This window comes from Serinus canaria, chromosome 7 (genome assembly GCF_022539315.1).
Source record: "Serinus canaria isolate serCan28SL12 chromosome 7, serCan2020, whole genome shotgun sequence".
In the NCBI taxonomy this organism is placed as follows: domain Eukaryota; kingdom Metazoa; phylum Chordata; class Aves; order Passeriformes; family Fringillidae; genus Serinus; species Serinus canaria.
The window spans coordinates 5,214,803-5,227,453 of record NC_066321.1 but is presented as its reverse complement, the minus strand read 5'-3'; the positions used below and the strand labels follow the sequence as shown (position 1 = coordinate 5,227,453).

Sequence of the window (12,651 nt, the reverse complement as noted above, 5' to 3'; positions counted from 1 at the left end):
ACATTAGAGTTGCAAACATCTCGTTATAATAATTTCAAAATAATTATTTTCCTTTTTTAAGTGGCTCCTGCCTAAATATAATTTATTAATCCAAATATTGTGTTTTGTTTTCCTTTATTTTGGGTGGGGATTTTCTGGTCCCTTTGAAGTCCCTCCCCATCAAGGGGTGAAGGGGTAACAAGCTCATCTTTTCATTCTTGAGCTTGAATCCAGAGTTTACTCAGAGTTTGGCTTCACTAAATTATAATTCTGCCCATTTGAGTTCCCCATTACTTCAGGCTTTTTCTCGGGGGCTGTGTGTAAAACCCTTGCAGTCAGAACTGCTCAGTCTTCTGTGCTGTCCGCATTAATATTTCCAGGTGTGGATTTATTTTGGGAGTTTGGAGGGCTCTAACCCTTTCCTATCCTGCTGCCCTGGGCAACACATCCCACCTGGATTTAATGCTGCTAATTGAGACTTCAAAGAAGGTTTTTTGAGCCCTCAGTTTGCAGAGTTATTTAGTGGCTGCCTGCTGGAAGCTGCCACTTTGCATGACCCAACCCCATTCCAGTCCTCCTTGACCGTTGTGGGAGCCAGTTCCTGAGCTGCATGAGGATAATGATGGACAAGTGATGGGAGAATTGGGATGCACCCCACTTGGTGGTGTGCTCAGGGATCTTGTTTTCTGCTGCACAGCTCCTGTAGGTTCCCACTGACCTCACAGCAGGATTCATATCGTGTCCCCAGTCTGCCCTGATTTGTTTCCCTGATTTTTACCTCAGGTGGAAATGAGAATAGGGATTCTTTGCTAAGATTGTCCTAGCAATAAAACAGTAATTATATTGCATTCAGTTGCAAAATGAAATGACAGCTTGATTCCTGCATTTTCTCTATTCTATAATTAACAGACTTTCAATTACTGCCTTCCTGAGGTCTTTTCCAAGTGAGATCACAGGGAGAGCCAAGCACAGGCACTTCCTGCATCATTCTGGCTCTGCTGTGGACCAATCTTCATCCAAAACATTTCATAGCAATAAATCTTGATGATACAACTCTAGGATAAAATTATCTTCTTGGCCATAATTTGCAGCTCTTTTCCTTACCAAAACCCCTGGTGCAGCCTGCTCTTATTTTTCCAGTGATTTCAGTCTATTAGTGTGGATAAGCAATACTTATGCAAAGTAAGTTGTGGCCATATATTTGTTTAGGCAAATGCTTTATGTTACAGCAAATGTTGCACATTTACAGCCCATTTTCATAGCTTTTGGGGGCTCTCTGGCTCTGACTAATAGTGTCTTACTGCTTCACTCAAAAACTCCATTACTCTGCTACCTGTGATCTTTCCTTGCATATTTATATCTTGAGCTCTGCAAAGAAATTTGCTTTATGTGATGTGGTTGGGTAGTGCCTGGCATAAGCAAGCATGGAGTGCTGCAGAGAGTAAGCAGTGCTATCAGAACTCCGCTGTGTCGCCAAAAAGTTTCCAAAGGTATTTGTTTGGTTTGGTTTTACAGTTTGCTAATCCAGCACTTTAACTGGCTACTTCCCTGCCTCTAATTTTGCAGTACATTTGGCTGCAAGCACTTTCATGGCTTCAGATATTTTCATGGCAACTGTCAGAACCCAGGCAGGACATCCCTCTGGTTGCCCTGGGGGGCTCGAGCCCCTGCCAGGGGGCTCAGAGACCTTGGCATGAAGCCAAAGACACCTGCGGCTTTGATTTTAACGCATGGAGAAAATTACCAACCTCGTATGACGATTCTCAAGCCACGAGAGTTTATGTAGAATGAGAGTTAGTTTGTTACAAGATAGAAAAGTAGAATTTTGAGTTTTTAGAATGGGGGTTTGTGGGGTCCCGTGAGGTTTGGGACCCTGATTTGTTGTTAAGAGTCTCTGTTTCAGCCCGCGCATTCAAAGGATGAGTCGAACTCTTCAGTTTTTTGGTCTCGAGGTTGTTTATTGTATCTTATCTATAAAGTTTTTCTCCCTGCCCAGCGGAGGTCCATCCAGCAGGACAGTCAGAGGCACTCTGCCTGCCCCCAGGGCGGTGTTAGCTTTATATACTACAAACTATGTATAACATGTTTACAGTTATTTTCCAATATCTGTCACCTATGTTAGACAGTGAGCTTCTACTCCAGACCAATCTAAAAGCGCCAACATCACCAGTGAAGATGGAGATAGAGAAAAAGAAGAAGAAAGACTAGACATGCCCAAAACCCTCCATCTTGTCCCCAAAAACCCCTATGCCAAAAATCCTAAAACCTACATTTACACCCTGTGAGTACTTTATTTTTACACTATTTAAACTGCCGTGGCTTTTATCTCTTCATGTAAAGGTGGCAATTTGTTCCATGATTCATAATTGAACCCGCTGGTGTTCTGGGCTGTGTGCCAGGGTCTCCAAGCCCCCTGGCAAGGGTCCCGGAAACTCCGGACTCCCAGAGGGATGTCCTGAGTTCCAACAGGGGTTCAGAAGCCAAGATGGAGGGATTTGGGTGTGCCTTGTCCTTCTTCTTTCTTCTTCTTAGCCTCCATCTTCTGGGTGATGGTGGCACTTCTGGATTGGTTTAGAGTAGAAACTCTCTGTCTAACGTGGGTAATGGGTATTGGAAAATTATTGTAAACAATGTACATGTAGTTTTTAGTATAAAAAGCTAACACCACCCCAAGGGCAGTCAGTGTGCCATGGACTGACCTGCCAGACAGACCTCAGCAGGTCAAAGAATGTTTTAGATAACAGAGAATAAACAACCTTGAGAAACACAGCTGAAGGATCCTGACTCCTTCTTCGATCTCGGCGCTGGGAAACAGAGACTTTATAACACCTCAGGGTCACCTTGACCACAGAAACCCCGGGAGCAGCTTCACTGATAACCCAGAAACATTAAACACGTGCTCTCAAAGCGCAACTGCTGCAAGAGCGCTCAGCCATCCACACACGTACTGTGATTTTCCTGCCTCCGTAAGACTTCAGGATCTTGACTTGTGGCGATGCCTCGGTGCTTTTGATGGTCAGCTGGGGCCTGCTGTCCTGCAAGTGGCCATTGCAGGTGTCCAGCACCACGGTGTCCCCCCCTTCTCGTGCAGCCACGCCGCAGTTGCAGGCGGTGGCGGAGCGGTGGCCGCCACAGTCCCACTGGCGGATGTGCACCTCGAACGCCCGTGACTCGCTGCAGCTCAGCAGGAACGTCCCGATTTTATGGTTGTCGTAGCGCCTAAACCACCACAAAGAAACAAAACCAGACAGGGTTAGGCACCCTCAGCCTGCTCCTGTGTTGGGAGTTCGCTGGCACTGGTACAGCAGCGCTCCGTAATTAGAGCAGGGTGCTGGCTGGCCTTGGAGGAGGGAGCCACGCGCACGTGGGGAAGAGTTCCTCTGGCTCTGTATCCAAGGGAACGCCGCGGCAGTTGTTAGCTGGGAGTGCCTAAGAATTCCTGTGAAAGCAGGAGTTGTGTCCCAGCTGCTGCCATGGCAATGGGCATGGATAAAAAGGGTAAACATTTGATATAAAGCAAATGGGAAGAAGTTTCCTGCCTCCACGTCTTAATGAATATATTTTGGTTCTAACTGGCTGATTTTAGAGTGTGATGTTCAAATGAAATCAGTGCTCAAATAACCTCTTCTGTGACTAATCACCAAATTTTACAAGTCTGGCTGTGGCTAGGTAAAGGCTTCCTGTGAAAATCGGGGATTCTACTGAAAGCCAGCTAAAGTGAAGTTTGTTCCTCCCCCTGAAAGACTTGTCCCTAAGCACAACTTTCACACTCAATGGATCAGCAATCAGCGTGGAGAGCAATTCAGGAGTTTCATTCTTTTCTGTAAGGAACGTCCCTGCTCCGTCTGGGTGAGGCCAAGAGCAGGATAACTTTAATATCTTTGCAAGTGTTTGGCCTCTGCATGAGCCCTCTGGAACCTCTGGGGTTTCCACCACAGAGGCCTGTGAGAGGACCCTCTTCTGCTTGTTCTTTGTGCTCTCACTCCATAAACTTGTCTCATTCTCACTCTATTTTATTCTGCTATATAAAAGGAAATAGTAGCTATATACTTAATATATGTTGATTAAGTTTTCTCCCTATAAGGCAACAGCTTCCATGTTTAAAAACAATGGATTATTCTGCTTTTTTTTAAGGCACTGTGGATTAGTTTAAAACTTGATGTTTATGAAATTAACTAATATGGAAACTAAAACATAAGCTTATAATAATGAGCTTTATTATTTTCTACAATAAAAAAAACATTAAAAGGAATGTATAAAATGCTCCTGCTAAATAACAGGATTATTTTTTAAACAGTGCCATACAGACATCTACATTGTTTCGGGCCATTAATGTTTCTTATGCAGAGGAACAAATGGCTTGTGAACTATGACTTTTTCTCAAGCATATTACTGTGTTTTGTTCCTCTTCAGAAAAAAAGCTATAGATAACTTTGTAGCTAAAACCATAGTAAAAAATTTAAACTCCATCTCCTTTTCTCTGATAGAAAACACATCTGACTTTATCTTTCATCTTGAAAAACTTAGATTGGCCATAAAGTGATAAGATTTTGAATGGTTCTGTCTCATCCTACTTTCTAATCAGATACATAAATCCTGCATTACACTGCATAGATGCTGCTGCTAAGATTGATCAGAACTAAGGACAACATAAAAAAATAGATAATCTCTTTAAACCTCTAATACTCGTTCCATTTGGTTGTCTTTGTGGGGGAGAAAGAGGATATTTTATGAGAGCACCTTCCACAGTTTCCTTCTGCAGGACCAGCTTAGAAGGAGAGGTGTTTAAGGAGGCTGATGGAAAATCAGGCATCAGATTGGCTGTACCCAGACTAATCATCTCTGTCTGGTAGAGAGGGCTCTTTTTGCATATGATATAAATGTCACTGCAGTCAGGGGAGCTATTTATTGCTTAATAATCACCGACAGTGGAGCCAATCCAACCCTCCTGGAAGTCACTCTGAGTCCTTCAATTAAGTCATGGCATAGATTGCATAGCACAAACCTGCACCGTGCCTAAATTAGAGCTTTCCGGAGCCTTCAGATCAGTTGGATGGATAATTGGATGTAGTCAGCTAAACTTTTGTGGTGTTTACACAACTGTAATTGTGATAATGATTCTTTGGACAACCTTGGAGGTGCCTGTAGTACTAAATGCCTGGAGTAGGCTTAGAGCAGCTTTTGCAGGAGGGAGTTCTGCGTGTTCCTTGGGAAGCAGGCACCACTGTTTGTGTCTAAATCTCCCTCCCCAGTGCCCTTCCCCACCCTGCTCCCCTGAGAGTCTGCAGCAATGGGCAGCCTGGATGAAAAGGGGTTCCCTCCCTCCCCTTCTGTGTGCTCAGATTGTTTTCCAAGGGGGAAAGCAAGTTCTTGTCCTGGCATGAAGTCATGGCTCGAGTTATGCTCTTTATCCAGTAATTATAAAACACTCCTGAGTGTTTGGTTATGGCAGTGAGCTTCCATAGGAATAATTTCTGTTGGTAAATCAGGAGAGGGACAGAAGGGGGTATAGACATATGTAAACTACTACCCAGTATTGTTCAATTAACTCTCACCCTGCACTTCCTCTTCACCAAGCAGCACTTACCTTTGTATTTATTCAGTGTTTTATTCAGTGGTCATTCCTGAAGATTTTCCACCACAGCTTTGCCACCAAATGATTTGATTTGTTGGCATGCCACTCCAGGCTCCTTCTTTCTCTGCTACTAGGAACAATTTCATGGTAGGCTTGACCCTATGAAGAGCTGGGTGATGCTGAAGCACATTCTCTGCTTTCAGAGTGTTCATCCCATCACGTTGCTCTCAGAGCAGATGTTGGGTTATATTCAGCAGGCACTGAATGCCTGGGGACACCTAAACTGCTGCAGACTATCAAAACCCCAGCACCTGGCAGGGCTACTCATGCCCAGGACTTAGCTGTGGGCTCCTATGATGAAAGTTATTAAAGCCAACCAGCAAATGGTGCCATTTCCTTGGTGATAATATTGTTGGGATAATATAGATTAGTGAAAATTTTTGAGAAGTCTGAAAAATATTTTAACATTTTTCTGGTTAGGTAAAATGCAAAATAACATAAATGATGTATATAGTTCCCCAATCAAAAGAAATTCCCCTTTTTACTTTGCCCTAAAAGGATTTTTTGCATATTTAGTTTTAAGCTGTACTTCATATTTAAGAATCTGCGATTTATGGCATGAAAAGCTTTTATATTTATAATGTGCCATAACCAGTAATGAGGGCTATACTTTTGCTTTACCAGGCTTTCACATTTGTTTAATTTAGAAGGTACTTTGCTATAAAAGGAAGTGCTCTCTCTGGATTTTAGCTGGTGTAATTAACGTTATTTCACATCTATGCTCCAATATACACAAATTGATTGTGCTTATGCTGTAAAATATGACACATTCCTCTTTGATTTTCAGTCACTGCCTTTGGTGAGAAGAATGAAAAGATTACAAGATAAATATTCCTACAGACATATCTTAGCAGGAGGCACAGCAAAGGGGAGTGTTATTAAGGAGTGGGAGTTGGGTATTTCAGTTGTCTAATGAATAGCTAACTACCTCAGATGTAACGTGAGCTCACTATGTCAGATTAAAACCATTGGAAACATCACAATAGAAGTTAAAAAATTACATTGGAAGTGGCCACTTCAGTAAGAAAACTGTACTGCTAATAAGAAAAACACTTCCCGACTTTTGATTTTTATACCATTTTTCAATTTTTCAAATTTATTCAAATAACTTTTTATTGAAGCTAAATTTTAAATTTTTAATGATTTAGTTTAAATTTTGAAACCACAAAAAGGTTCTCATTTCAAACACATTTTCCCATCAGATTCCCTTACATGAAAAAAGGAGAATGCTTCCCTTCCAGACCTCTGTGTCAGCCTTTGCCTTCAGATTATAGTTTTGTACCAGGACAGAAGCAGGAATTGCTTTCCTCACTCCTCAAAGACAGATCTTTAAAATCATTTGCTAACGTGGTAACTAACATTTTTTTTTGGATAGGCAGTCAGAGAAGTTGCTTAACTGATGTGTAATAAGGTAGCCTAATCATTATAATAATTGAAAGAGAAATTATTTGCAATAATAAATGGGAATATAAGTAGGAGTAATGGGACTGTGAAATGATGGGTAAGAAACTTGGCTGAATATCAAGAAGTGATACATCTTAGGGAAATAACCCAGTTATTGAGATGGACGAAGGCCCATCAGCATGGCTCATTTAAAGCTGCACTGGACAGAGCAGAGATGAATGAGTGTCCACAAGGAAAAAAGTGCAGCTTTTGAGGGGCCAAGCTGATCCTGGGTTTTTCCTCTTTCGAGTCTGCGTGACTCTGAGGCAGGATGACACAGACTGATGGGTTTTTCCAAACTCCCTGGGCCAAAATAGAACATAAATTGCTTGGAAGCATTTCTGTGTGATATCAACAATAGGATTGAAAAATGAGTTATTCAAATAAAATGGCTTTATTTGGTTTTAGACCTTTTTTCCCCCATAGAAGCAAATTAAAAATGTGCTACATGGCTGGAAGGGTATCCCCATTCCAAGAGGTACTTTTCAGCTATTTATAACTCCCTAAACACAAGAGATCACTGACAGATCACTGCCTGTTCCCAGCCCTAAATCAAAAGGGAGTATTTTAGAATATAAATGTATGGAGAGGTTTGAAACAATACTCTGATCTAGTTTAATGTCTCAGAGTTGAAATAATTGCAGCTACATGAGGTATGGGAATATCTTTGAACCTCATGCAGCTCTAATGAAGCTTCCAAAGCAAGAAAGGCACCCAAACATGTATGAAACAAGTTCCTGGCCACATTTAAATGCTGTTCAGCAAAGCAGAAAGGGGACTGGGAAACCATGGATAAGCAGAGCTAATCTCCTATCTCAGACTGCTGAATTTACACAAAATCTTTGTTAGAAGCAGAAGTGTAACCTTTAATGGAGTCACTGCCTTTCTTACTCACACTTCATCAACTGATTTCTCCAGCTTTGACATCATTTCAGATGCCACCTCCAGAGCATGTTGGACTGACATTGGGATGTCAGGAGAGCAGAAATTCCCACCTGCCAAGCCCTTGTGGAGACTGTGTACCCAAAGTCATTGCCTGTGCCACCAGGAGGTCAATGGCAGAATGACAAAATTGGAATGTCATCTGAAATATTTGCAACATTGGATCAAATGTGCCAGGTACAAATTTTAAAAGCTTTCAGTGATGCCAGTTAGCTGGGAAAAATAGATAAATGAATGATTAGGGGAGTTAAATGTGGGAAAGTTCTATACAGTTCAGGTTGTCAAACACAAAGGCACCACTTTGGCTCAGTAAGTCTTTAAGCAGCTTATTGCTGGGTAATACAGAAGGACATTTGGACACTACAGGAGGATGTACAACCTTATTTTTACATTCTTCTCCTGATATTTGACACTTATAATTTCTGCACTTTTTTTATCTGAGACATAAGAGCCATATTTTTGGGGGTTTTTGGTTGTTTATGATTGTCACCTCCAGCTGGACATAAACCAGCTCTGGAAACAGAAGAAATCAAGAGCATCCTTGTGATGAGTGACTTTGCAGCAGAGGTTGCTAAACTCCTAGGAAGGCTGTCCCTGCATGCTGTGCTGCCCTGGTGACATAATGTCACTTGGGTGGCACTGGGGTGTCACTAACATGACAACATGTGGTGCAGACCCCCTCACAAAGCCACTAGTGATGGCTCTATTTGAAGAACATTTTGGAACCTGACCTTTGTCTTGTAAAAATCATTCAGACTCGAACCCATTGCTTCTCAAAGATGAATCCATCTCTAGTCCTTTTGTTAAAGGAGTACACAGCTGGAAGGAAAGCACTCGTGCTGTTAAAGGAGTACATTCCTCATTGTAAGCAAACCTGTCCCATGCTTTTTTGATATTCTAATGTAAGCCCAAATGCATGCCTCATCCAGAAACTGATAACTGCAGTAATTGAGCCAAATTATTTCAAAGTAAAATACTCACCATCCATCAAATGTGATAATGTGTGGATCAGTGAAAGAGTAGCAGTTCCCTGTTGGGAGGTCTCGAACTGTGACCTAGTTAAAATGAAATGTGTAATGAATACAGTCCACACAGCAGTTTTCCTTCATTATGCTCCTCACAAAACATTAGGGGCAAGATTCATGGGTTAAGTACAAACCACAGTCTGACTTCTGAAACATGATTGCAGATGGGGACAAAATGGGCTTTGCTTTCAAACAACAGAGTTTAATCATAGCCAGTGAGGGAGTTCAAAGTGCTCCTGTTCATCTGATGTAATGTCTTCCTTTATCTGGTAAAAGCTGAAGATTTTTTAATAAAACTTTTTGCTAAGGAGAAGATCATTCACTGAAATTACCAGGAGAATAGAGTGCTCATTAAATTGTACTAATTTTAATTCCTGAAGTGTGGTAAAAAGGTATGCTATAATTAAGTAACATTAGCATGTTTAGTAGTAGCTGCCTATCCCCCAATTTGACCTCAGATTTCCTGTACCACATCTGAATGGCTGATTTATCTATTTAACGTGGATGTTGATCAGATCTTGATGAGGAGGCTCCAAATCACACTGCTTTAAGTATGTGGGTAAACAGGAAAGGATCTACTGCAACTGCAGAGATCTTTATCTCCATCAGCCCTTAACTCCTCCTTGGGCACCAGCTGGGTCACAGAGAGAGCCCTGGTACCCTGCAGGGAGCAGCTGTGCCTGCAGAAGCCAGAGGCAGGGCTCTGAAGCTGTAACACCTGGCAGTGCTGGACCCACATGGCCAGGTCTGCTCAAGAGGGTGTTTTTTAATGGCTGAGTGCCCTGCTAACCAGCTCCCAAAAGTGCAGGACTGGGTTGTGTCGTGATTTGTGATATGAAGAGCTCCCAGTCATACTGGTGGGAGTGATGGAGTGCTATGGTTTTCCATTATCCATCCTGACAGACTGATTTCTTGGCCAGGGCTGTTAATTCTTTGCTCCCTCCGTGCCCATGAGGAGCCCAGAGGTGCACTTCAGTTAGTTCTACCAGGATCCATGGAGCAGGGAAGAAGGATGGCTGCTATATCCCTGTGCAGTCTTTCAGTGACAAAGCAGAACTTGGCTTTTGGGAACAGGGGTGAAATTAAATAAATGAATTAGAGGGTGAAGATAGAACTTCAGTTCCTGACAACATTCCTCACCTGCAGCAATACATCATCTGTATTTCAAAATGCCCCTTAACCATGACACAGAAGCACTGAGATGCCCACCTTTGTCTGGCACACCAAACTTTTAGAATGATGGTCTTGAGGACTGAAAAAATGAATCCCTCTCTGAACAACTTTTTGATCTGGGGTCAGCTGTATCATTTGGATTTACCATGTGACGTGAAGTGTCTCAGAATTTCCCCATTTTCTCCACAGCCTCACACATCCTAAGTAAAAATTTAGCACAAACAGATCCATGTGCTCTTCCTGCTCTGTTCCTCCTTGCATGATGCCAGCAGAAGACACAATTCCTGGTTGGAGGCAGGACTAGTTTGCTGAGGAAATCCTGTTTACAGGTATCTGGATGTGTTAGGATGTTGTGCCCATCATTTCTATTCAATTTTCAGATTAATCAAAAATATCTGAACAAGTCAGAAGGATTAAAGTTTATGTGGATTTTAATACATGGACTTTTTCTTGCTATATTGCAAGAACTATGTTACATTAAGGCCTCTAATTAACTACAAAGCAGCAGTGGGAAAATGGGGGGGAGGGAAGTATTGTCTTTTGTGCTTCCATATATCAAGTTTTAACAGAGATAAATGGAATTTATTATTAAAATTGATTTATTCAATTTCACACTTGATACATCTTCATATTTTAATGAAAGCATTTGTAATTCCAAGAAAAAGTATGAGTGTGTGAGTGCATGATGCTGAATTAGCTGTAATTTCTGGTTTGAGAATCTTAAAAAGAAGCCAGTTCTGGAGAAATGCTATACACCCATGCTAGGCATTTTGTCTTTGGAGACAAACATTCTTTTGGTCAAGTTTAATCTTATTCTCTCATGACAAAATCCACCAAAATTAGGGCAGGGAATTTGTGGATTTCACTGGGTGGTTGTTTTCAGTTACTTAAGATATGCCAGCTTGGATGTGCCTCTGCTCTGAGAAATTCAGCTCAGTCAAATCTCTGCTCTGGTTAATTTTTTGGGCTGGTGGGATTACAGCTCTCAAACCTCCGAGCTGAGGTCCTGAAATAACTTCATTGACAAAGGGCTGGACCTTGTTCACCACATTTCTTTTGCCAGGCTTCTACAGGGAAAGTGTAGCTTGCCTTCCTGATTGCTTTTTTTTTTTTTTTTTTATTTTGGACATTTTGCAGTGGTATAAATGAAGAGGTGGAGCAGCCACATGTGTCCTGGAAAGTGTCCTGGCAATTCATAGCACAGTCACAAACTGAACACGGCACTGCTGAATCCCCTTCTCCTCTCTCCTTTCTGAGGCTCTGCCTTTCCTCTGCTTTTTCAGAAAATGTTCTCCAAACATTTTCTCCCTGCTTTTCCCCTCCCTCCATCTCAAAAAGGTGCTCATTCCCTAACCCACGTTCTCCTTCTCCTCTTTTCCAGTGGACAGAAGCACTCCTGGTGACCTCTCTGTTCAAGATCTTGCCTTACTGATGTGCTGACTAATAATCACACCTAATTCTGCCAAAGCACAGGTAATTCCATTTAATTTTCTTGGTGTGCAAAGAGAGTGATTTGCTTTACTCTGCAGACAGAGGGCATGGCTAGATCAGATATTAGGAAAAAAAAATCTTTATTGTGAAGGTGGAGAGGTCCTGCCACAGGTGGCCCAGAGAAGCTGTGACTGCCCATTCCCTGGAAGTGTCCAAGGACAGGTTGGATGGGGCTTGGAGCAACATGGAACAGTGGAAGGTGTCCCTGCCTGTGGCAGGGGTTGGAAATGGATGGTCTTTAAGGTCCCTTCCAACCCAAATCATTACGAAAATCATCCCAAAAATTTTATTTTCTTTGGGAAAAAAAGGAAAAAAAAAAAGAAAAAAAAAAAAGAAAGAAAAAAAGAATAAAAAAGGAAAGAAAAAACCAAAATCCTCTCGTTTGGATTTGCCACATTTTCCAAGTGATTTCAGGACCTAACCTTCACATCCCTGGGTGTGTAAGCCCTCCAGAGCACATCCCTCGCTGCGGCCGGCCGGGCGCTGAGGCGGCTGACGCGGTTCCCGTCCTGCGCGAAGTCGGTCACGGCCGTCACTGTCACCCTGGCTGCTGCACAGCTGCTCCCCGAGCACGGCCCCGGCAGCAGATCCACCTGGCAGGCCGAGAGGATGATGTCTGGGGGCCCTGGGACCTGGCTGCCTGGAGAGAACACCGACACAGAGTCTGACAAGAGTTGTCCAAAGTGCCGCGGGTACCCCGTGCTCTGCTCAACAGAAACGCTTCTGGTCCCAGGACACACGTGCCTTGTGGCTAGGGCTGAAAGGTTTAGCTGGGCTGTGTGTTCTACTGCCATCTGTCAGAGGTGGGGCAGTTCTCTGCTGTTCATGGAGCAGTTTTTGTTATCTCTTCCACAACCAATCCTCCCTCCAGGAGATCTCTGCTGTTCATGGGCCATTAATTATTAATTATCTTCTTTTCATGGGCCAGTGAGTGTCCCTGCATGGCTGGTAAAATTCCATCAT

General features: G+C 42.6%; 1 protein-coding gene across 1 annotated transcript in view; it reads right to left on the bottom strand.

Moving 5' to 3' along the window:
* LOC103814623 (von Willebrand factor D and EGF domain-containing protein-like) overlaps positions 1 to 12,651 on the bottom strand; it is a 136,917-nt gene that overhangs the window by 88,816 nt on the left and 35,450 nt on the right. The window contains exons 7-9 of the mRNA XM_050976997.1: positions 12,111 to 12,328; positions 8,981 to 9,054; positions 2,928 to 3,198 (exon numbers count right to left, since the gene is read on the bottom strand). Coding sequence (XP_050832954.1) covers positions 2,928 to 3,198; positions 8,981 to 9,054; positions 12,111 to 12,328 — 563 coding nt within the window. The remainder of the gene's footprint in view (positions 1 to 2,927; positions 3,199 to 8,980; positions 9,055 to 12,110; positions 12,329 to 12,651) is intronic.